Source organism: Nyctereutes procyonoides, unplaced genomic scaffold, assembly GCF_905146905.1.
Source record: "Nyctereutes procyonoides isolate TBG_1078 unplaced genomic scaffold, NYPRO_anot_genome, whole genome shotgun sequence".
Taxonomy (NCBI): Eukaryota; Metazoa; Chordata; class Mammalia; order Carnivora; family Canidae; genus Nyctereutes; species Nyctereutes procyonoides.
Window position 1 is genome coordinate 43,141,026 of NW_026575044.1, and position 26,265 is coordinate 43,167,290.

General features: G+C 43.9%; 1 protein-coding gene across 11 annotated transcripts in view; it reads right to left on the minus strand.

Annotated features, from left to right (window-relative positions):
* Window positions 1–387: 387 nt before the first annotated feature.
* Window positions 388–26,265, minus strand: part of DLGAP1 (DLG associated protein 1) — a 327,004-nt gene continuing 301,126 nt past the window's right edge. For 9 of the 11 annotated variants that reach the window (XM_055323707.1, XM_055323706.1, XM_055323710.1 and 6 more), the window contains 3 exons: window positions 8,946–9,037; window positions 3,638–3,790; window positions 388–646 (listed from right to left, as the gene is read on the minus strand). In XM_055323707.1, coding sequence (XP_055179682.1) covers window positions 437–646; window positions 3,638–3,790; window positions 8,946–9,037 — 455 coding nt within the window. In that variant the 3' untranslated portion in view covers window positions 388–436. Of the gene's footprint in view, window positions 647–3,076; window positions 3,791–8,945; window positions 9,038–26,265 lie in introns of those variants that run through there. The other 2 variants (XM_055323715.1, XM_055323717.1) reach the window with 1 other exon arrangement.

Consider the following 26,265-nt stretch of genomic DNA (forward strand, 5'->3'; position numbering starts at 1 on the left):
GAATCGGAGCCCTAGCTTCTCTCGCGTGGAAGACGGTTAAGTCCCAAAGGATCACCCTGTGATACTGGATTTCCGAAATACCCTACGGTGTTATATTGCTGAGCTCTAGGGACAGGCTAGCTCGGGAGAACTGAGGATGGCGGGCGACCTGCGGGGCCACTTCTACACAGGTGGGTTTGGTTCTGCCAAGAAAAGAAAGGGCCGGCTCTCCGGGTGAGGCTGGCAGGCGCGTCGGGGGCGCGGGGGGGCGAAGCTCGGTGGCGAACGTGGGCAAACCGGTCCGGGCGGCGGGGGCTACGGGGGGGGGGGCGGCTCCTGCGAGACCGACGACTACACCGCGACGCTGGAAGTCACTGAGCTCCGGGGCGCACGGGCTCGGGGGGCGGGGCGGGGGCGCGGCGGGGCGCGGCGGGGCGCGGCGGGGCGGGGCGCGCGCTCAGAGCCGGGTCTGCGCCTCGGGGATGTAGATCTCGATGCTCTCGGCGCTCTCGGTGGCCGAGTTCTGGCGGACGGACGCGGCGCGCTTGGCGGCCATCAGGCGCTTGCGGGCCTCCTGGCGCTGCGAGCTCTCCAGCGAGCGCTCCCGGATCAGCGGCGCGGGGCCCTTCGCCGGCTTCTTTGGCACTGGAGGAGGGGCCCTTCTCTCCTGATCAAAGCAGAAGGTTCAGGACATTACACAGCTTCTCAGGACAAGCTTGGGGAAAACTGGGATAGGTCAGGAGTTAGAACACGCACACCTTTTTCTTTTTTTTTTTTTTTTTCGGTTTTTGTTTGTTTGTCTTAAACCTAAGGGTGGTTAGTTCTGATCTGCACACCGTAAATATATATATATATATATTTTTTTTCTTTATTATTCTGGCTTGGGTATTCAAAAGTTGCAGGGGGTGGGTGGGGAATGAATACCGGGAAGCTTAAGGTCAAGCGTAAGGCTGAACTGCAGAACTAGTCTGTCCAAGGGAAGGATGTGGGGATTTAAAATGCCCCCCGAAGGGCAGCCCGGGTGGCTCAGCGGTTTAGCGCCGCCTTCAGCCTGGAGTGGATCCTGGCGACCCGGGATCGAGTCCCACCTCGGGCTCCCTGTGTGGGGCCTGCTTCTCCCTCTGCCTCTCTCTCTGTGTCTGTCCTGAATAAATAAAACCTTAAAAATAAATAAGTAAGTAAAATGCCCCCAAAGGCTGCAGCTCCCAGCACGTTTAGTGTGATCCTCCCTGGAGGATGGCTGGGGGGGGGGGGCTGGGGGAGGGGCCGGGCGGGGAGGAGAGGCTCGGGCAGCGGCGCCCCCTCTAAGGAGGCAAGGCAGCAAGCTGGGCTCAGAGTTTAAAAACATCACGCCCGCTCCACACCCAAACCTAAATGGTCCAAATGAGGAAGAAGAGATGGTAAGCCTGTGTGTGCTGTAGCTTTGCTGATGCCACGGTGAGCTATACCCGTTTGCACATCACACACAAACGCACAGCGATATACTTTCTGGGGTCACCCCTGGAGAGAGGACACTGGTTGTTCCTATCCTGGGGAGAGGGGGCCCAGGAGGGAAGGCTGGATTCAGTTCCAGGATGGCTTCTAACACATCCCCCTGGGATGTCCGCTCCTGAGGGCCTTCAGGATGGCTGTGGTGGCCCAGAAGGCAATCCCAGGGACAGACACCGTGCCCTGAAAATCTAACACTGAAAGAAGTTCCCCCTCAGCATCAGCAAACCGTGAAATGGTTGGATATTTTTCAATGCCACTGCAAAAACAAGAGCCATTCAACACTTGGGTCTCAGGGAAAAAAAAAAAATGCAGTGGGAAAGAAATGAATCTAAACCACCAAGGAATTGTAGGTTGGTGAGCTTTTGAGCTCCTTGAATCTGTTGTTTTCATTCTCAGTGAAATACCTTCAATTCTCAGGACACAAACATGAAAGTTATCTTACAAAAGGGATTCTGTGATTCTCCAAAGGGCACTCTTTGTGTCTTGACACTTACACAGTCATTGCAGCAAATCCTCCTTGCTTGCCGGGGTGAAGTGCCTAGATAAATTTATTACCCTGGAGTTTGCCCACCAGCTGCTTAAGGTAGAATCTGCGTGGACAGAAAAGGGAGGTACGGAGTGCAAACAGTATTTGGCCAACTCTGATTGTGCTTGTTCGTTTCTTCCCCTCAAGTTCATGGGATGCTGAAAAGGTCTGGTCATAGACAAAGTGTACAAAAATTTAGAAATCAAGTTGGCTAATGACTCACTGTGTAAATGTCAATAGGGTACATATGTCAGTTCTGAGCATCACAATTTTCGGACATTTTAAATCTTCATTGTTGGGTCACTTAGTGATATTTTGAAAAGTAAGAATATTGGAAACGTTTTAGTCATATCTTCCTTTACTCATGCTTAAAAAAAACTAATATTTGAAAAAAATCAATGAATGAGAAGTTAGATGGATCAACACTAGACACTAAATTACCAGTATGTATGTACATCTGTAGCGTTTTCTTAAAATAAGAACAATTTAAAAGCTTATTTAGTAGGCAGTTTTTAAACACATTAAAGAAAACTAGATTGGGTGCAAATGTCTGGTCCCAAGTGAGAGGCCACACATATGTCAATGATCCTTTCATACTTAACACTAACACCCCCAGGTTGATGGTGACAGAATTGGAGATGAGGGACAATGACAATAACCCTACTGTCAATTATGCATTGGCCCTTGGGACCGGATTTCTTCTGGGAGTCTACTGACCCTTTGAACCTGGATACTATGAAGGAGAGCAGCAGATTGGACTGGATTACTCTTAGCTCTCCCATGGGTAGGGAGATCTGAAAAGGGCAGGGCCACCAACGCTTCATGGGAATAGCCAAGCCTAATTTTTAGAAGTTGAATCTCTTGGGAACTGTTTGACCTCAGGCCATAGGAGAGCAAAGGGTTAAAAAAGTCAAGAGTGACAGGCCAGCCTAGGGCGGTGGATACTGGATACCTGTGTGAGCCTGGTGGAACCACCATAATCAAATGTGAAAATTGCAGTTTATGAATTAAACTAAAAGATTTTGAGTCTTTATTTCTAAACTTTTGAATGAGGAACCCAGTGAGCAATATTCCCCAAAGGCAAATCAACCAAAAGTAGAACTCTTAAAAAAAAAAAAATCCCAACATTTATGATTACTGCAAAACTTTACGGTGTATATTTTAAAACTTGAACAACAGTGGTTTCTTTATTACTATATTTATGAAATGATTATCAAAGTCGGTTAGTTTTCAGGGCTTCCTATTTTTCTCAGAAACACATCCTAGGGGTGTAAGGAAGTTGAACTCTTTGCTCTACATAATCATGCACTGAAGATGTCATTTATTTTAGTTTAAAAAGCAAAATGGAGGCAGTTCCTTCCAGTGACTAAAATGGTTTAACTTAAAGTTTAATTAACAAAAAAGCCACATTCCCATTTTCCAATTCACAAAGACAGGTTTTTCTTTAAAAATATGCCTGAAACATATTACAGATAATATCCCAAGTGATTACTATGTAAACATTGTCATTACAATGAGATTAATATGATATCAGCTCCATTTCACATTGTAAACAGCAAGACTGAATGCAGAAGCCTATTTAGACTGTCCAGTGTTTGTGCAGGTTTTTAAATGAACCATACAAAATCTACATTGTTCTACCTTCTTGTCAAGAGGATCCATCTGTTTCCAATTATTGGCCTTTAACTGATGAAGTTCATCAAATTTCATACTAATATTTTCTATGGACAACTGCAGCATGTCCCAGAACCCCGCCAAATCCTGGGAGGTGGGCCTCGGATGAGCATTGGGATTCTGTACAAGAGAAAGAAAAACATTCACGCTTTAGAGGTAGTCTGTGACAACAAGCACTAAAGGGGTATTTTCAAATATTTCAAATAACATAAAGGGGATGAGTTCCTGTCAGCTTTCAAATAGGAGATAAAAGGGAGGCTACAAATAGTAATACTATCATCCATCTATCATCTATCTATCTATCTATCTATCATCTATCTATCTATCTATCTATCATCTATATCTATCAAGATTTATTAAGGAAGAATTGACAAATAACAACTGTAAGATATTTAAAGTGTACAACATGATGGTTTGATATATTCACACATTGTATAAGGATGCATCCCATGGGGCACCTGGGTGACTCAGTGGTTGGGCGTCTGCATTTGGCTCAGGTGGGGTGATCCCAGGGTCCTGGGATGGAACCGCATCAGGCTCCCTGAGGGGAGCCTGCGTCTCCCTCTGCCTATGTCTCTGCCTTTCTCTGTGTGCCTCTCATGAATAAATAAATAAAATCTTTTTTTAAAAAAAGATGCATCCCGTAGAATTAATAAACACATCCATCACATCACATATTTATCTTTTTGTATGTGTGTGAGAGAATTTAAAGTTCAATTCTCAGCAAATTTCAGTTATACAATACAGTGGTATCAGCCAGAGTCACCATGTTTGCACATTTAAATCTTCAGACTTTATTCATCTTATAACCTAAAATCTGTACCTTTTTAACAATCTCTCCCCTTCTCCCCACCCCCAAACTCCTGGCAACCACTTTTCTACTCTCTTTTTCTATGGTTTCGATGCTTTTTAAAAGATTCTATTTCAAATGGTAATTTTATACACTCATCCCTTTGAGTCAATGATCCTCAAATGTCAAGGTTGTAAAACTCTTCTTTTGTAATACAGCATCTATCAATGTGATAGGGGGAGAGAGGCCAAACATCAAAAAACCATGGCAAGATGCATTTAAAACCTATTTAAATGAAGATACTGTCTCTGGGGAAAAATACAATATATTATTATTAGATTTGGAATCTGACTCCATGCCATCCAACTTATTCAGAGAACAGATAATGAATCTATGGTAAGATTTGTTTTAGCAATTGTGTTGAGTGAAACAATAGGGTAAACAAATGATGAGTAATAAAATAATTGGATTTTTATAGTACTATGTGTTTAACAATGAAGATGTTACTAATGTAGGAAGTTATTTTATTTTATTTTATTTTTTTAAGGAGAGCTTTTCTTTTTTCTTTTTATTTTATTTTATTTTTTTTAACTTTTTATTTATTTATGATAGTCACACACGGAGAGAGAGAGGCAGAGACACAGGCAGAGGGAGAAGCAGGCTCCATGCACCGGGAGCCCGACGTGGGATTCGATCCCTGGTCTCCAGGATCGCGCCCTGGGCCAAAGGCAGGCGCCAAACCGCTGCGCCACCCAGGGATCCCAGGAAGTTATTTTATCATACAAGTAGTTTGACAGAATCATTTGGAAATGAGTTTTAAATCAAATATAGCATAAAATAGCAAATGTGAGAACACATATCTACACATACACATAGATGTCTGTAATGACCCATTTTCTAGGTAATATTAAATATTCTTCAGTGTTTAAGGATTGACTCCCCCCCCCCCATCCATATATCGCTGAGAGGAACTACAGAGTATAAACCACTAATTTGTATGATGTAAACCAGACAAAACATAACTAAGAGATTGAAGGTGTCCTGCTCATTGTTAATCACTATCACCAATAGTAGCTAAAGGCATTCATGGTTAACTGGATGGGAGCCTCCAGATGTCAGGGGCTTCCATCTGGTCAGTTTTGGTTACCTGTGGGTACTCAAGCCAGCTTGATACACTGTGAAACCTCACACCATATAATAACCTGAGGCCGTTTGTACTTGAAAAACCAACTTTCAGAAAGTGCAAGATCATAAAGTTAATAGATTACAAAGAACCTTTTAGCCCTTGACGGACTAACATTATTGGTCTGGCTTCCAAATAAATACAAGTATAAATGTATTTATAAAGTTATACTTCTAAAACTACCCATAGTTCTGGAATTCATTGGAAGATGTAAATTCTAAAGTTTGTTAAGTGTATGGTTTAAACTCTAGTCTACTGACACTAGAACTAAACTAAAGACTTTCTCTGTAGTTTTTTCATTTAGGAAGCTAAAGAAAATTTTTTTCAACATCTAGGTTCAGAACAGATAGATAATAGCTTTAACAAAGTACACTGCAAATAGAGTTTTATGGTCTTCCTTATCTCCCCAGCAACTAAGAACTAAATTGTTCATATTTGGGAGTTTACTAAAGTCTTTTAGGTCACAAGTCCTATTGGCAAAATTGTTTCAGTGCAGCAATGCATGACATGATAGTTGGGTAGGCCCAAAGAGTTTGTTTAATTCTGTACCGTGGGCAATTTGTTCTCCCCTCACCAAGAATCTCTTGCCCCTGCATGGTCAAGGGGACAGACAGGGAAGCAAGGAGAAAATCTGTGGGTCATGTGACATTCCATGCACAAGGAGTTCAAGTTCTTGCCTGAGACTGAACCAGACTTGTAGATCAGAGGTGATGGAGGGTGTGGAAGGATGAAGGGGGCTGGGTTCCTTAGTTTAGTTTGTTTGGGAAAAGTAATGCTTGTCCATTTATTCTATGCCTGAAACTCTAGCCTGGGATAACATGCAAGGGCTTTCAAGTGTTTTCTTCCTCAGGGTAAGAACTCAAGGAAGGAGAGCTGGGTCTGGTTGTGGCCAATCTTAGCTGCATTTTCTGAACTAGGCAATGCCACCACCCAGCAATCATGTTTCTTACTCCAGAGGAGGCAGAGACACTGATCAGTCCCACATCCCTCTAGGAGGGTGAGAAGTAGAACTCAATAGTAGAAATTTTGGGGTTAAGGGGATATCAAACAGGGACAGAGGTTGAACAGACTGGGATTTGAGTCTTGGCTTTGCCTCTTACCAGGTGACCCTGGCCAAATTATGTATTTATTTATCTTTTTTTTTTTCCTGGCCAAGTTATTTAGCTTTCCCATATCCATTTGCCTCAACTGTAAAGCTGTCATAAAAATAATGTCACTATCTGCTCCATAGGGTCGCTTTGAGGATCGAACCAGATCATACATCTATCAGCCCTCAGCACAGTGCCTGGCACACAGTGGGCTTTCCATCTTCCCCTTCTGGGGCAGGATCTGAATCAGCCATCATCCGTGGCTCTCTGCCTAAAGTGTAGTTCTGCTTCCTACGTCTAACACGCTGCCCACATTTCCAACTAAGTTCCTCTAGTGGTGAAGGCACGTGAACTCATCAAGAACTGGGAAATGTCAAAAGCTGGCTTTAACAAAGTTAACCTTTCCTAGAAATCCGCAAATTTTTCAAAACGTTGTCTGCAATGTCATCCTCAAAATCTGCACAGTGTTTGTGTTCTACTTCGTAATATATCTGCTTATCCTATAATTCTGTTAAAAAGTGTGCTGTGTTTGCCCTATAGTGTGTATATATGGGTTTCCATGTATTCTTTAGCCAGTTTGAGACATATAGCTTTATATGAACTTTTGTACATTTAAAGAGCAAAGAGTCATGTTAATTAAGATCTGTGACACATTAGCAAGTTCGCAAATTAGCAGGAATTCTGTTCGTGGCACACAGTGAAGCTCAATAAAACATTTGTTGGATTCACTTATCGGTACATTTACTAATCGATATTATCTCATAATCTGGAATAGAATTTCTGAGAAGGAGGAAAAAGGGCCAGGTAATTTTTGCTGAGGGAAGGGAAGAGAAACTGCAGATGTGGGGGGGTGGGTGTGAGGAGGAGGAAAAGGATAGCTCCCAAAAGCGAAGTTTCAGAAAGAGAAGCCTGATGCAGAGGAGTGGAGAACACCAACTTTTGCATGCTTTCCACTTTCTCTTGATTGAACCCCATCTTGATAAATCATTCCCATTCAGTCTATATTTGTCCTTGTGAACAAGATGTGGTTAAAACTCTAAAATCATAGCCAATTAGATTGCAAATGATCATGTTTTTACTTTCCACAAGATAAACAAATTGCTTTTCATGTTCTTTGTTTTAGAGCAAGCCTGACCAACAATTGGCCAATAAACACTGTTCTTATGGAACAACATTTGCAGAGATCATAGCAGTTTTTTTAAAGAGGCATATGTGAGGAAGCTCTTGCCCTTGTATTTTGCAGCCAATTTAAAAAATGTTGACGCTAGTAGTGTTTTTGTGTCTTCGTTTTTCTTTCTTTCTTTTTTTTTTTTTTTAAGATTTTATTTATTTTTTTGAGAGAGAGAGTGAGAGCACGAGGGGGAAGAGCAGGCTCCCCACTGAGCAGGGAGCCTGGCGTGGGGCTTGATCTCAGGACCCTGGGATCACCGCCCAAGCCACAGGTGGATGCTCAACAGACTGAGCCACCCAGGCACCTCTGTTTTTCTTTATTCGGTTTCTGTATGTCCAAGAAAGATGAATTATTCATCCCTCTCAAGGAGATTGAATCTATCCTTTGCGATGCTGTCCACCTCTGGCCTTGAATTAAAACTGAACCCTGATGATGAAACAGGCACTGAGGGTATTTCGGAAGGAAAATCATTATCCAAAATGGTTTTCTGTAATACTATTTTTGAAATATCAGGCAGTTCCATATTTTGGTAAGAATTATGAAATCAGGGCTGCCGCATGAAAACCAGGAAGATGGAAAATTTTCTGTTATAAAAAAAAAGCAAAACAATGGGATGCCTCGGTGGCTCAGTGGTTGGGCATCTACCTTTGGCTGAGGTCTGGATCCCAGAGTCCCGGGATAGAGTCCCGCATCGGGCTCCCTGCACGGAGCCTGCTTCTCCCTCGGCCTATGTCTCTGCCTTTCTCTCCGTGTGTCTCAAGAATAAATAAAATCTTAAAAAAAAAAAAAAAAAAAAACCAGAAAATGGGAGTTTTAATCTGATTGGATTTATCTTCTAAGATAATTTAAATATAAAACTGATATTTCTAATTTTAAGAAAAGCAGGAAACAGGATTCGTCAGAAAACTTGCTATCTTAGGTGAGAGAGTCCAACAGGCCTTCATGTGGCTCAAAATCAGTTTTGCTTCAGTTGGCACCAGTCTTGACAACCTGCTCTTCTCCTGACTAGCTGGGAAGTGGGAGCGACGGGGAATGTTACCTACCAGGTTTTCTTCACACAGTTCTCTGAACTGGTAGAATTTCTGGGCCATGAGAAGTTGGGCACTGCCCACTGCGGTGCGGATTTTCCCTAGAACTGAAAAGAGCAAACATACAAGAAGTTTACACATTAGGTCTCACTGCTGAGATTTAGTCTGGTAAAGCAAGGAGGAAGTTACGCTGTCATAATTAGGGAAAACAGCACACACGCAGCTCGTGAACACACCCCCACACTCCAGATGTCAGGGGCTTCCATCTGGTCAGTTTTGGTTACCTGTGGGTACTCAAGCCAGCTTGATACACTGTGAAACCTCACACCACATAACAACCTGAGGCCATTTGTACTTGAAAAACCAACTTTCAGAAAGTGCAAAGTCATCAAAGTTAATAGGTTACAAAGAACCTTTTAGCCCTTGATAGACTAACATTATTGGTCTGGCTTCCAAATAAATACAAGTAAAATGTATTTATAAAGTTATACTTCTAGGGCAGTCCAGGTGGCCCAGCAGTTTAGTGCCGCCTTCTGCCCAGGGTGTGATCCTGGGGACCCAGGTGGAGTCCCACGTCGGGCTCCCTGTGTGGAGCCTGCTTCTCCCTCTGCCTCTGTGTGTGTGTGTGTGTGTGTGCGTGTTTCTCATGAATAAATAAATAAAATCTTTTAAAAAAATGAAGTTATACTTCTAAAACTACCACACACACACATACACACACACACACACTGCCCCGTGCTGGTCTACAGAACAGAGAGAGGCTCCTAGGTTGACGTGTAAAACCGACTTGGAAAAAAAACACATGCTCATCACACACATTTCTTAGGGATGACGAAGTGTCCCATCACAGCGCCGGCGGTTCCCGAGAGAAGAGGCACATCGGTCCCCCCAGGCCTTTTACTGCAGCGATGAATGTCAAGTGTTTATCAACACAGTTATGGATTTACAATCAGGGTCCGCTGGCTCGTTTTTTCTGATCCAAATCCGAACACAAGAAAGGCCATCCTACCCTGGATGGGGGAGCTCTGGGCACCCCCACGTCCTATAGCCACAGCCTTCGGTCCTTTTCCGGAGCCCGGCCACCGGGGCTGTCAGGAAAGTGCCATGGCCAGTTGAAAGATTTCCTAAGGAAGGAACATTTTCAGCCTGTTGCCTAGGGAACCCCAGCACCGGTCCAGCTTTTCCACTCGACAGACCAATTTTATTGTTAATATGGGTTTAATTCCCTATGCACTGGGCTGAAAATCTCCTTTGCAAGCTACTTCTTGTCTTCGGAGGTGTAGACCAAAGCGAGAGGTGTGCTGAGCCGGGGGAGCCCTGCTGAGCCAGTACCCCCGTGCCCCCCGCTGCCCTCCACCAGGCCGGCAAGGAGGGGAGAGGGCGCCCCATTTGCCTCTGCACCGAAAACCAGAGAGGGGGCCGCTCAGCAGGCCCTGGCCCCGGGCTGCAACCCGCCGGGCGGGCCCTGGTTGTCCTGTTGTGACTTTACAGAGCCTGAGGCCAAGCAGCGGGGCCCACGAGGTCTCCCTTTCTCGACCTCGGTCCCCACGAACTGCGAGGAGAAAACAAAAGAATAAGAATCTTCGTTTGGGCTCAGGGGGTTCTAGCAATTTTCTTCCCTGCTTACAACTGTCAGACTACAAACAAACAAAGCCCAAAACCTCAAACCCCAAACACTGCCAGGCTAGGTAAGGTTGGTGATGCACGTTACACCTCGACGTTACTCAGTATTTCAGCACACACACACACACACACACACACACACACACACACACACCCGGGAGTCAGGGTGTTCACTTCACACACTCTGTCACCAGTCACAGCAAACTGGCTCCTCAGGGATCGCTGGAGGTCCCTGGACGGCCACCGGGCAGCCATTCCTCAGGCCTAAGTGTCTGCTCTTAACGTCTTTTGGGATGGTTATCCTATAACCATCTTAACCCACGGATCCGGGGTGAGGCCCTCCTGCCTTTCTCACACCCCTGAAGCAGAAAGGAAAGAGCATATGGAGGAGACCCGGGGCATCATCACATCATCGTAGCTAAGGGTTCAGGCTCTGAGGTGGCCGAGGGTTCTTGCTCCAACACTTACCAGCCCCTGCCCCCAACACTTAATCTCTGCGCTAACATGACCTATTTGTAGGGTGAAAGCAGTAATACCTGGGAAACGCTTAGGACAGTGTCCAATAGGGCAGCCCGGTGGCTCAGTGGTTTAGCGCTGACTTCGGTCCAGGGCGTGATCCTGGAGACGCAGGATCGAGTCCCATGTCAGGCTTCGTGCATGGAGCCTGCTTCTCCCTCTGCCTCTCTCTGTCTCTCATGAATAAATAAATAAAATATATTTTTTTTTTTTAAAAAAAGGACAGTGTCCGATATATAGCAAAGGACCAATAGGTGTTTGTTATTCCCGAGGGCCAGGACACTACTCTGCCTCTATGGGTGTCCCACCTGTGGGCCTCACGCTTGCTCTGTCCAGAAGAGAAGAGGAAAAAAACCAAAGTCTGGATCATTTGACGGTCTCCAGACATCGTTGGTTGCCTGGGACAGGTATGTGCTTCGGATGACCTATCCCAGATCTGAGACAGTTCTGAGGAGGCATTTCCTAAGTGAACATGTGGCTTTAGGCAGACTCCAAGGTCCCTAGAAACATCTCTGAATGATGTTGCTGATGGGTCAGATTGTGACACCAGCAAATCTCAGAATGAACCCTGGGGACTTAGAACTAGTACCAAGGGGTCTCCAATTTGCTGGCTGGGAAATTTGCATAACTCCTGTCACAGAACTCAAGCTATTCTGATATTTTTCAAAACTTTGAGTTAATGGTTCTCAATTACACCTAAATACCTGTGCTGTATAATAGATTACCATAATAAGAGTCGCTAAGTAAGGCAGTGATTCTCAAATGAGAAGAAAACACCGCTCCAATCTTTGAGGCAACACCCAACCCTATATGTAGGGGCTAACTCAGATGTCTTCTTCTTCTCCTTCTTCTTCTTCTTCTTCTTCTTCTTCTTCTTCTTCTTCTTCTTCTTCTTCTTCTTCTTTTTTAAGATTTTATTTATTTATTCATGAGAGACATACAGAGAGAGGTAGAGACACAGGCAGAGGGAGAAGCAGGTGTCTCCTGCAGGGAGCTTGATGCGGGATTCATCCCAGGACCCCAGGATCACAATCTGAGCCAAAAGCAGATGCTCAACCACTGAGCCACTCAGGCATCCCTACAGATGTCTTCTTGAAAGTAAAACAAAGGGTATCTTTCTTCATTCAGCATCGTCTGGTGAGAGCTATAGATTTGGAGCAAAAATGGGACACCTGGATGGTTCAGCAGAAGGCTCAGAAGCACCTGCCTTCAGCCCAGGGCGTGATCCTGGAGACCCAGAATGGAGTCCTGCATGGGGCTCCCTGCATGGAGAGTGCTTCTCCCTCTGCCTGTGTCTCTGCCTCTCTCTTTCTCTCTCTCTGTGTGTCTCTCATGAATAAATAAATAAAATCTTTTAAAAATAAAATAAAAGATTTGGAGCAAAAATAACTGGGGTGGAGTTGTGACCCTTCTGATTTCCATGTTTTTGTTATCATGTTCCTTGAGTGGAAATTCCCTACTGGCTCTGGGGTTGTGTGCATTTCCAGTGTCTGAGTGATAATCTTTCCTGGGCCCAGGGAGGGGAGATGCTCATGTGGGCCTTCAGTGAAACCATGCAACAGGAGGGCTTGAGGCAAGCAGACAATAACTCCTACTTCTTTGCCCTCTACACTTTTGTATCTAGAGAACTAAAAACTCACTTTAATTTTTTTGAAGCTTTATTTATTTGAGAGAGAAAGAACATGCACACACATGTATATGGTGGGGGAGAGGGAGAGAGAGAGGGAGAGAATCTCAAGCAGACTCCACACTGAGTGAGGAGCCTGATGCAGGGCTTGACCTCACGACCCTGAGATCATGACCTGAGCTGAAATAAAAAGTTGGATACTTAGCTGACTGAGCCAGCCAGGCAGGCCTAAAATCTCACTTTAATTTTTAAGAAAAAAAAAAAAAAAAAAGCAGCTCCAATGGACTTTGTTCTGCTTTTCCATTAGACATATACTTGGTGTGTGAGATAACTCTCTTTTCTCCTGAAGGTAAATTTCCTATTTGTTATGTAAGCCTTGAGGAAGAAAAAAAAGCGAATGAAGAGGATGTACTCCCGCAGTGGCATTTAGTTGGTTTCCTTCACATTCTGGCCCATATACCTTTTCCAGATTGTTCAACCCAAATATACTCAACCGTTCGTACCACCCATCACTGCATCTTCTGGAATCATGCTTCTCTGCTGTATTTCCTCAGACATGCTATTTAGTGCCAAGATTTATACTGTCTATTTATGTAATATTTAATCATATTATAGGCCTTGTTCTGCTGTGCCACTCTTTTTATGTAGGTAGTCTGGTCTCCCTAGGTGTCTTATAAAACCTTGACTGTTTTTAAGATTCCTTTCTTCCTTTCCTTTCCTTTCCTTTCCTTTCCTTTCCTTTCCTTTCCTTTCCTTTCCTTTCCTTTCCTTTCCTTTCCTTTCCTTTCCTTTCCTTTCCTTTCCTTTCCTTTCCTTTCCCTTTCCTTTCCTTTCCTTTCCTTTCCTCCCCAGTTGTTAGTCTATTCCTCCATGGAAGAACAAAATAACAACCCCAAACACTGGTGAACTAAATTCCTCCTATTTTAGAGGTGCCCAAATCCCCCACTTATAATTCTGGACTCTTCTCATCCTGCAGTAGATGGTTAAGGGTGATCATGCGAGAGAGCACAGGCCTGGCTTTAGTTCAGCACAAAAAGCCAGGAAGATCTTTTGGAAAGTCATCACTGTTTGGTTTCTGCAAAGATCTGCCTATCCGTATTTTTAAAAAATATTTTATTTATTTGTTTGAGAAAGAGAGAGACCGAGAGAGCATGAACCCGGGGCTGGGCAGAGTGAGACAGAGAAGCAGACTCCTCGCTGAGCAGGAAGCTTGGGATCATGACCTGAACCGAAGGCGGACGCTTAACCCACTGAGTCACCCAGGCACCCCTCTGCCTATTTGTATTATTACCTTGTATTTCAAAGCACTTTCACATGCACATCTAATCAGATCCCCTCAGGACCCTGTGAGACAGAGCAGATATCATCATTTCATTTGAGAAAATTGGGCTCCAACTAAGAAGTGCCTTCCCTGGGGCCCTGTCTTCTCTCCACTCCCTCATTAGTTGTCTTCTTTTCTCTCAACTCCTACTGAAAACTGGGTCTGAATCTACTTAACATTAAGCCAACTGAGGGTGATTTCTTTCTCAGCCAGTGCCCCTGGACAGAAGGGGGGGCAGCCAGAGCAAGCTGATGGAAGAATTTGAGGGAGTTCAGCAAACTCCATCTCTGTTCCACAATCAGATGAGAGAGCAAAGCACATGTACACGAAGTAATTGTTGCACAGAGGAATTTCAGGAGTGAAAAGAATGTAGGAACCAGGGATCACTTGAAAGAGATGCTAGTGGGTGTAAGGTTTAAGTCTGGGCTTTCCTTTTAAAGGTTCCACATCATAATAGAAGCCGAGAAAGACTATTTTGGGGTGTGAGATGGGTCTCTTCTGAAAACTCTGGTTTTAAATCTGGCTACAGGCAGATAAAACCCCAGACACAGAAAGAAGAGCATACCTCCTCCTTCCCACTGACCCCTGTGGGGGATGACTTTTATTTTGGGACCAAGGAGGTGGTATAAAAGACATAAGAGTGAAGAAAAGGGCAATCTCCTTTAGTCCTGCAAGTGGATCCATGGCAAAGCCACAAGTATGCGGTGGTAGCAGCATAAAACAAGAAGTGCCTGATCCTGAAAGTCTTGTGAGCAGGGAAGACATGGTGAGGAACAGTCAACCGCATTAAAAAAAAAAAAAAAAAAAAAAGTCCTTAAGCGTAATTAACATATGCAGCCTTTAATATTCCAAGAAGAATTAAGTCTCTCGAACTGAAAAGGCAGAAGCAGTGGTTTTTCTTACTGCTTCTGATTCTTTTTTTTTTTTTTTTTAATATTTTACTTATTTATTCATGAGAGACACAGAAAGAGAGGCAGAGACATAGGCAGCTCCCTGCAGGGATCCTGATGCGGAACTCGATCCCAGGACCCCGGGATCATGACCTGAGCCAAAGGCAGACACTCAACCAGGATCCCCACTGTTTCTGATTTTTATCTAGTAGGCCCAACTCCACAATCATCGGGCCCCCACATTAGGCGTCAGAAACAGGGAAGAATAGGCATATTTCTTGTGTCTTCAATAGCATGTCCCCGAAACCTGGATGCTAAAGATCAACACCAGTGGTGAGGCTCACCACTTCCTGCCCAGTGGACATGTGGGGGGCGGTGGGGGGGACGTTCCCCACGCCCTGCACCTACACAGTGATTCACCTAGTACACTCCCTTCCCAGTCTCACTTTCCTTCTCTGTGTAGCATACTGGGAAGAGCATGGGGTGGAAGTCAGGAATGCCACTTACCAGAGGCTGGTCTTGGGAGAGTTTAGTGTACTCTCAGACTCGGTTTTCTTTATCTGTCAAATAATCATAATACTATCTTCATAGGATTGCCGATTATTTAATGAAATGATATACAAAAATTGTTAGACTGTAGCAGAAATTGTGACTCCTCTATTCTATTGACATTCTTTAGTTCTTGGGCATTTACCTGGGAAACTAAAAGGTGGCATGAGCCAAAACAGGGGATTATTTCTGCTGCTAATCTTCATACTCCAACCTCTCTCCCCAGTAGTGTGGACTGATTAAATGTCCTTTTTTTTTTTTTTTTTGGTGGCTTTCACCCAGGCAGATTTAGGCAAGTGTCAATAACTTCTTTGGTCTGTGTGTATAAGGCATCCATAGCAATTATTCAGGGGCCCAGATCTTCCGGCATAGTCTGGCATGGCTCCCCCACCTATCAGAGCTAGAATAATGGCCAACTGGTTGCTGGGTGATGGAGATACACAGAGAAGACAGACTCTAACCAGTGCTGAAGCTTATCCAGCTGGAGCCTTGTGCAAAAAGCAAGCTCACTGCAAAATGAAGGGCCGGAATCCTCCTCATGAGAAGCAGCTGTACTGCAAAAGACACAACAAGGTCCATCATCGAGGGCAGAGCATGCTGGGAAAATCTTGCTAGCCTGGAGATCTGCGTTCCCACCTTGTGTTCCAAACAGTGTTTAGTCATGTAGGTCAGTGCCACTATGAACCCATCATCTTCAAACTCAGCTGGTTTTTCATTGCTGTTCATTTGTCCTTTGAGATGATCTTTGTTACTGCCCTCTCTGACCCTCCCTTTCTGACTCTTACTTGCAACTCAACCCTGCTTCCTCATCTTCAGCAATAACCTTGCCTCCTATGAGATGAAGAAAGCAGAATCAGGCAGGAATATTCTCATTGTTTGGCCTCTCCTAATACTTGTCTAGTCCCCTTAACCTCTAAAGGATGTGGGGGTTCTCCATGCCGACCTTTCTGTTTACTTAGATAACAGCAAAGATGCCAGGTGCCAGAAGAGAATTACTTACATTCATTCATTTTTTTTTAAGGAGTCATAGTTTAGGGGACACCTGGGGGGACGCATGGGTGGCTCAGTGGTTGGGCGTCTGCCTTTGGCTCAGGGCCTGATCCCAGGGTCACCAGATCGAGTTCCACATTGGGCTCTCCCAGGGAGCCTGCTTCTCCCTCTGCCTATGTCCCTGCCTCTTTCTCTGTGTTTCTCATGAATAAATAAATAAAATATTTAAAAATAAAATAAAATAAAATAATAATAAAATAAAATAAAATAAAATAAAATAAAATAAAAATTTTTAAAAATAAGGAACACCTGGGTGGCTCAGTGGTTGAGGGTCTGCCTTTGGCTCAGGTTGTGATCCCGGGGTCCTGGGATAGTCTTCCTTTGCCTATGTCCCTGCCTCTCTGTCTGTGTCTCTCATGAATAAATAAATTAAAAATCTTCAAAAAAAAAAAAAAAAAGAAAGAAAGAAATCACCCTTTAATATTTTGGTGACTACTTTTCCTGAAAACAGACACCTACACATCCATACATCATATCCCATTGTGTATGTGGGACCATGCATACATACTCTTGCATAAACTGCGTTTTTTAACGCAGCATAACATTACAAATATATTTCCATATCAATAAATACATTTCTGCAATTATATTTCTACACTATAATTTTAATAGCTACATACTAGTTCATGATATAGGGTTTATGTGTTTTATATTGAAAATAACTTCTGTTTCTAATGTCACCTCTAAAGACTTTCTTTTCTTTTTGGAGATTTTTAATTTATTTATTCGTGAGAGATACAGAGAGAGAGGCAGAGACACAGGCAGAGGGAGAAGCAGGCTCCATGCAGGGAGCCCGATATGGGACTCTATCCCGGGACTCCAGGATCATGCCCTGAGCTGAAGGCAGAGGCTCAATGGCTGAGCCACTCAGGGGTTCCTTAAAGACTTTTTCTACATTCACTCTTCTCATATACCTGAGTCCTCGGCCTTATTCCCTTCTAGCTGCTCTGAGAATATACTACATAAATCTGTCCCCATCTCTACAGTCTCTGTTTCCTGTGCTAGAACACTACTGGGGATGCCTGTGAGCATCCATCCTCCCATCACTCTCATTCTAAATGGTGGTAGTCACGGGGGATCCTCCCCCATCTCATGATCCCCTCCAGCCTAGTTTATATTTAAAATTCCTCTTTTTCCTTGTCCTGGGCTGCACTGAGTCTTCCCAAGATTCAAAGGTTGAAGTCCTAACCCCCAATACCTTAGAATATGACTGTATTTGGAGACAGGGCTTTTGATTCAGTAATTAAATTAAAAAGAGGTCATCAGGGTGGGTCCTCACGCAATGTAACTGGTGTCCTTATAAGAGGCGATCGGAACACAGACCCACAGAGGGAAGACCAGTTGCAAGCCAAGGGGCCTCAGAAGAAACCAGCACCTTGATTTCAGACTTCCAGCCTCCCAAACCGAAAACGTCATCTCTGTTCAGGCCAGCAGTGTGTGGGACTTTGTGATGGCAGCCCTGGTGGACTAAACACCTTCCTGCGAATGCTCTGGAAAGGACGGACTGCCTCTGCTCCTCTACTTCCTCAGCCACCATTTGTCTCCCTACTCTGCCGCCTGGCCTCTCCTCACCCCCCCTTACCCCCCCCCCCCCACAGCTCTGCATTTGGCACAAAGGCTCCCACACACTGTCTCTGGCTCTGACACTGCATTCTTTCTTCCTTAGGGCTCTCTCCTGTCACCTCATAAATGCTGAATACAAAATTCAGTCCCAAGCCCACTTTCCTTACTCTGCTTGCACCAGTTCATCACTCTCCTCGTTTCAGCTATTTTGGAAATTTGTTTGTTTCCCAGATGTGTAACTCCAGTGTCTAACAAGCCGTCAAGCTGCAGGGCTGCATAGCTGATCATCCACCCGACACCTCTTGTCTCCCCAGATCCGTATTTCCCTCAGGACTCCCTAGCTGATTACTACTAGGGTGACCAGGCTTCGTCACCCCATCCACCCTGTGACTGTTCTCCCTCCCTTGCCAATCTTGGAGGTTTGGTTTTATTTAGTAGGGGAACTAGAGCGTCTTTTTATCGCATATAATTTCCATGCTTAAGACTTTCCCATGGCTCCCTCTCATCCCTGGGGTAAGTGGGGAACTCTCTTCAATGGCTTGTAGGCAAGACCAACCTGTTCAGCTTTACCTCTGCGCCCTCCCCTGTGCTCTGGGTCCCCAGCTGCCCACATCTAAAAGCTGTTCTCTTCTCAGTGCCTTTGCTCAGGCTAGACACCAAGCTGGGATGCCCCCTGCCTTGGTTCCTTCACTAACTCATCATCCTGCACTTAGGTGTACCTCTTCCAGAAAACTCTACCTCCTTTCCCCTCTCCCTCCCTGTTACTCCTTAAGTTGCATAGAACTCTCTGCCCTTTCCACATTCTTTCCAACATGATCTATTTATATGTCTGACTTTCTAACCAAACCTCAAATCCTTCAATGGCACAGACTGTGCCCGTGTAATTCCTGGTGTCCCGCTGAAGAAGTAAGTTTGGAAACTAATGGACTCATCTACAAAGTTTATGTTAACCAGAAAAATAAATTAGCTACAACTTTCCAGGACTCCCACATTCTGATTCTTTAAGGTTTTAGCATGTCTAGCGTCACTTTTTAAGTTAGAGTTCTGACTAATTAATTAGCTAATACAGTCTCAGTTGGGCTATGATTACTTTTGGGTTTCTGTTTCTAGAACTATTTGGGCAGAGTTAGGCTGACTTCTTGTTACTCATCTGGCTCCCCCCAATCCCAGTTGTAAACTTTAAGGGTGAAGAGGGAAAAGGAAAAAAAAGAGGAGGGAAAAGGAATTTTTAAAAAGTAGATCTACCCACTTTCTTTAAATTTATGTGGATTTGCCACACTAAATCTGTGTGATTTCAAGTTGGGATTATTCATGTAGAGGCATTCTTATTTACAAGTGTGTCCTTGTGGAAAAAATTTCTCCAACCAACTGCCTAGCTGCTCTTCAAACACGTTTGTGATCCAGACCTACTGTCAACAAAGGGTCTCCATAGAAAACATGGATCTGTTTCATTCCTGGCTGATGGTGGTTGCTCTGCATTTTACAAGAGTGCATTTTTTTTTTTTTTGAGCCAAAAGTCAGTGGTTAATGAATACAAAATAGAATTCTCAAGTAGAATTTATACCATAGGGGACACCTGGGTGGCTCAATGGTTGAGCATCTTCCTTCAGCCCAGGGCATGATCCTGGAGACCCAGGATCTAATCCCACATCGGGCTCCCTGCATGGAGCCTGCTTCTCTCTCTCTGTCTCTGTCTCTGCTCTCTCTGTCTCTGTAAATAAATAAATAAATACAATCTTAAAAAAAAAATAAAAGAAATTATGCCATAGGCTAAAAGCTTCCATAGTGTTAAGAGATGGTGGGGGCAGGGGGGGTAGGGTGGGGTCAGGAGGTATTTCTTTGTAAAGAGCAAGTTTTCAAAAGCTCAACTAATTTAATTTTTTCTCTCAGTCCATACTCCAGGAGTCTTACTCATAAAAGATGGTTATGCTTCAATCCATATTTCAATTTATATGAGCTATGAAATAAGAACATCATTTCTTGAGCTTTTGAAAGCCCAGTGAAATGAAATTAGTTGACATTTCCCTTGGGACACCCGGGTGGCTCAGCAATTGAGCATCTGTCTTCGGCTCAGGGCGTGATCCAGGGATCCAGTCCCACATCGGGCTCCCCACAGGAAGCCTGCTTCTCCCTCTGCCTGTGTCTCTGCCTCTCTCTGTGTCTCTCTCATGATTAAATAAATAAAATCTTTAAAAACAAAACAAAACAAAGATCCCTTGGCAATACAGAAGAAAAGAACTAAATCCTCTGTTGAAGTCTATTGCAAATATATTCCCCATAAATAGTTACTGTTGGAGAAAACCAGCAGAGTTCTTACCCGGGAGCTTGCCCCAGTGCCTCTCTGCGGTCTCTGGCTCGCTGCAGTGCAGAGGTAGTTTGGAAACTGAGACACCACCGCCTGCGGCCTCCGCACCGCACCGGGAGATCCTCTGCAGGCCTGGCCTTCACTTAGCCACACACTCCACCTCTCCATGCCCGCACCCTCCTCAGCCTCAGCCTCCAGACTACTCCCAAAGGAACACGCCCACAAAAGGATGCTCTGTGATGGCCTTCTGGCATCCAGACCTTTTTCTTTGTGCCCTGTGCTGTGCAGAGCAAAGTAAACTGATCCTTCCAGAAGGTTAAGCATATGACACATCACACATGCACGATTTCCTTGTCATTACTGCCACTTCCTCTGTGGTCACTAATTTCAGGTTGGCAAGACCTTAAAAGAAAGACTCTGCAGTGTGTGTATGTGTAGGGGTGGTGGTGGTGTGTGTGCGAGCAGCGCGCGTGCGACGCCTGGAGGAGGGAGGGAATTTTTGAAGATGACTTCACAAGTAAGATGAGGGGGATCCCTGGATGGCTCAGCGGTTTAGTGTCTGCCTTCAGCCCAGGGTGTGATCCTGGAGAACCGGGATCGACTCCCATATCAGGCTTCCTGCATGGAGCCTGCTTCTCCCTATGCCTGTGTCTCTGCCTCTGTGTGTGTGTGTGTGTGTGTGTGTGTGCGTGTGTGATGAATAAATAAATAAATTTTTTTTTTAAAAAAAATTTTTAAAAAAAGTAAGATGAGAATAAACAGAAAAGAGCCAGGATGCACCCACCTCACCCTGCTTCAAAACACACGAGGCTTGAGGCAGATGACCTGCAGAAATCAGAGGCCGTGCTCCTTTGCTTGCCACCCACAGGCTGCAGGGCCACGCCACGGGCAACACGGGCCACAGGAGCCCGGTGATCGCACGGATCGGCGCTCCCAGGGATGACCGTGCGCAGCTTCTGTAACTCAACCTGAAACCAGGTGAACCCCACTGCAGGTTTCATCACCAGCCCCACGTTCGCTGCCAAGGCTCACAAGCCTTCTGGGGGACCCAAGGCCAAGTTTCACTAACTTGGATGCTATTACCAGGCAAAATTAAAGCGGAATTAATCGGCCTCCTGCACACGCTCTAGGTTTATCAGTTCATTTCAGATAAAGCCTGAAAATTCCGCATATAAGTTGTCCACAATTCGGGAGGCAAAGATAGATTTCGGAGGACAATCAGCCAGTATTTTGCCCTGGGGCCACTGAAACCTGAGCCTCTGTTTTTCGCCCGCATTGCTAGACTGCATTCCTAGTTAGGAGCATTTGGTTCCATCTGGCCATTTCATTCCCGGTCAGATAATACCAGACGTATCTATGTAACATACAAGCCACTGTCAAACAGCACTGAGCCATCTCCCCGAGACAGCTGGTTCACACAAGGGCTTCATTGTCTGAGAAAAGCTTGTATCATTTTACTTCAAGTGCTGGGGGAACAAGCATTCTATCAGCTGCCAGGCCTCGGAGGAAACCTCACTCGCTGCAGATTTTTATTATTTGGTCACCAAGCCAAAACTTTACCATTGACTCCTGGGGATGAACATTTAAAACAAGAACTGAAGTCTCTGCTCTGCTTTTATTTTTATCGGGGAACATAATAGCTCCATGCACCCAAAGAATTTACAGTTACACTTTGCAAAGATAATACCACGTTTCCAGGCGACCACAAATGCCTGTTCTCATTCTGCCCTTTGTTGCACACGTTTCACAGCTTCAGGTAAACCAGGAAAGGGGTTTTCCAGTTCTGGAATGTCGAAAACAACATCCCTAGGAAGCAGCCGTCAGAATCTGGATAGTGGCATCGTAAAATAAGTGATAACTTAATAATTATATAAAATCGATGGCTCCTTTCTTTTTTAATGCTCTAATCAGGAAAGACGACTGCAACTGCCCAACACCCTAAATCTGGATCTCATGCTCCCACTGAGGGAATAGGTTCTGTTCCTAACTTCTTTTTCATCCCCCATGAACATAGCGCATTTTAAATTCAGGAAGATATTGAATGAAATACCTCTCTTTCTTTCTTTCTTTCTTTCTTTCTTTCTTTCTTTCTTTCTTCTTTCTTTCTTTCTTTCTTTCTTTAAAAAAAAGATTTTATTTCTTTACTTGAGAGAGAGACTGCACACAGAGGGAGAGGGAGAAGCAAACTCCCCCACTGAGCAGGGAGTCCAACTCGGGACTTGATCCCATGACCCATGAGATCATGACCTAAGCCAAAGGCATATGCTCAACCGACTGAGCCACCCAGGTCCCCAATACCTTACATTCTTATAAGCGTGATGAATAACTATGAACATGATGATAGAGTGCTTCTTCCACTCCTTTCAGCTGCTGAAGACTTTTTTTGGAGGGAGGCAGGATTTTTTTGTGTGGTAAAATATACATCAGATCTACATTTCAACCATGTTTAAGTGTACAGTTCAGAGGCTTTAGGTGCAGTTCAGAGGCATTTTAGGTACATTTTTTAATATTTAAGAATTGGGATGATTCTGGTGCCCTACAAAATAAACTAAGCAAGTATGGTACGGATCTTCGTTTCTCTCACTCTAAACTACTTCCCCTTCCATGATGATTTTGAAGATACATCTTATAGGAGAGACCTGTCAAGGAGCCACCTACATCATATACCTTGAATGGACCTTCTTGTAGGGGACCCAAAAACACATAAGGTGGCTTGGCCAAGAGATAGATATATCCAGGCTTGACCCATATGTCAAAGCTATTTTTCTGGATGTACACAAATTTTTTTTGAAGCTGGTAACTCAGACATTGGCTGTGCCTACCAGACAGGACTGGCCTCTCTTCCTCTTTTTATTTTTTTTTCTTTTTCTTTTCTTTTCTTTTTTTTTAATAAAAAAAGAAAAGGCTAAATTAGAGAATGAGTAAAACAAAGGCCCTCTACGGCTCCAGGCACAGTCATCAGAACAGAATTGTGGTTGCCAAGGAGCCAGAGACAGATATGTATGGAGAGCTTTAGAGAACAGCACCAAGCGACACACGACACACGGAGTGTTATTATCTTGTCAAATGTTATTCATGTTGTATCTGTCCTATCAGACACTTCTGTGTTCTGTGACCTTGGACAAGATCCCGCCAGAGAGCTGTTCTGAGGGCAAATAAAACACCTGTCAAACCCTCCGGCCCACTGCCAGGGGTATTGTAAGGACAAGATGAATATTCTCTCATGTGCTTCTATTTTCCCTTCCTCCTGGGGAGGGTGGCCACAGCTCTCTGGTCAGACCCTCACGGATTGGAGTTTGCCTCATTGGAAACTGGCAACTCTTTGACCTGTGAAATTTGGCATGGGAAGTTACCTCTGCACTATTTAGAATTCTGGGATGCTGGTAGATTGAGGCTCTTGGGTGTGAAGGATAAAGCTTTCAAGTGCTTGTCAAATGGAATCGTGTCCAAGAGCTGGACGGGGCATAGAGGGTTCATCTAGATTATTCAGCTGACCAACACAGAAGTCCTTTCTACCATTTCTGTGGCAGGTGCTCATCTCTCTCTGCCAGATTCTTGCTCTGATGATCAGAAGAGCTCATCACCTCACCAGGGAAGCCCCCTTCCCATTTCTGGCAACAACAACTGCTAGTTACTCATGGAGTATTCTGTAGTATTCTGGGAAACATTTTTGCAAGGTAAAATACTTTTGTAAAACAGAATTTCCAAAATATTTCCAGGACTCAAATACATATTCATTGATCCCCTACTATGTACCAGGAACCATCAGAGGGGCGGTGGCTGTACAGATGAATGAAATAAGAATAATTTCTGTCCTCAGAGAGCTCACTTTACAGTGGAGGAGAGATACATAGACGAGTATAAAATACTGTTGAAAATTGCTGATAGACAAATGTACAGGCTATTATGGAATCACCAGGGAGACACACCCAATTGAGCCTGAGGGGAAGCATTCCACAAACTTCCAGAAGGTGAGGGCCAAGCTGAGACTTGAAGGAAGTCTAGGCAAGATGGGCTTATATGAATGGATGCTACTAATTTGAATCAGCTCTGTACATTCAAAAAAGCATAAAAGGCATTTACATCTAAAATTTGTGTTAGCAAACTAACTAAATAAATAAATAAATAAAATAAAATTTGTGTTAGCTGTTTGACCTAAAGTTATAAAATTATAGGGAAGCCCGGGTGGCTCAGGGGTTGAGCATCTGCCTTTGGCTCAAGGTGTGATCCTGGAGTCTTGGGATCGAGTCCCGCATGGGGCTCCCTGCATGGAGCCTGCCTTGCCCTCCGCCTATGTCTCTGCCTCTGTCTGTGTGTCTCTCATGAATAAATGAATAAAAATTTTCAAAAAATAAAAAAATTTAAAGTTATAAAATTATATTCGAAAAAATTAATAATTTGGACTTTTCACTACAGACCATTGGCTTTATTTTTTATTTTTTATTTTTTAAGACCATTGGCTTTAAAACTGTATTCTAGAAACCCTGGATCTTTTGGCTGTTGGGGAAGGGCAGAGGTGTTGCTAGAGATCTTGGCATTAGAGGCTATGTTTCTTTCTTTCTTTCTTTTTTTTTTTTTTAAAGATTTTATTTATTTGTTCATGAGAGAAACAGAGAGAGAGGCAGAGACACAGGCAGAGAGAGAAGTAGACTCCCCACAGGAAGCCCAATGTGGGACTCGATCTCAGGACCCCAGGATCATGATCTGAGTCAAAGGCAGACGCTCAACCACTGAGACACCCAGACGCCCCTAAAATATGTTTCAAACTACAAAGGAAGACCAATGGCCCAGTGAAGCAGGTTTTGTTGCACACTTGCCACCTAAGACTGATTTATTCAGTTTAGTGCTTTTAAAGCAAAGTATCAAAAAATACTCCCACCCCTGGTTATCTTTGTCTGTTCTGCAACCACGACCACTGCACCTCCCTCCAGGCAGCAACCTTGTAAAATAAAGTGGTAGATCTGAGAAAATTTATCACTACTCTGAAGAAAATGTCCACAAGGTGTATAGCTTATTAATGGTGGGAACTTCATGTACAAAGATAGCAATTATTATTCTTTAGAACCCCAACCCTTGTTATAGCAAAAATACCTTCATATGGAATAGATTTGTTAAGTCCTATGTATAAGTTAATATTTTAAGTAACGTGAAGTAAAATTCTATAACAGTAAATGAATGGGTTGCTCCTTCGTGTTCACTATCTGGGACTTTTCCAATAGTGTATGTTTCTAAATACAAAAACACTTCCCTTTTATCCCAAACACAAGATAAGAACTTGGTTTTCTTTTTTAAAATTTATTATTTATTTATTATTTATTTATTTATTTATTTATTAATGTATTTATTTATGGAGAACTCAGTTTTCTGACAAGACTTTCGCCTTTCAAATTCATGTGTTTTGTATCAAAACATGTTAACTTGTTTTCATACCTCCTTTAGTGTCACAGAAGATTTTCCTAAATCTTAGTGTCACAGAAGATTTTCCTAAATCTTGATACAATGACTGTCCTCATGCATCATTATAAAGCTGGGTTGAGAGAAGGAGATCTACTCTTAGATGGAAAAACAAAACCGGAAACAAAAAACAACAAAAATCCAGATCAAAAGACAACAGACGAGCAGCTTTCCTAGGTCCTATTTGAAGTCAACCAGAAATTAGAATGAGCCCCCAGTTAATGAGTTGAATGCACTGAAATCTGAAAGGTAGCTTGTTCTGTTGAGCAGTGCACCAGAGGCTGTCGCTTCTTAGACACTAGGATTTTTCCTAGGAAGAATCCAAGGAACTTTGGTTATACCCACAAGGGAAAAGGAGAATAAGATGTAAGTGCTAAGACTGTTTGCTGAAAACTACACCATCCATTGCTGTTAGGCAGTGCCTCCTTCACCTATCA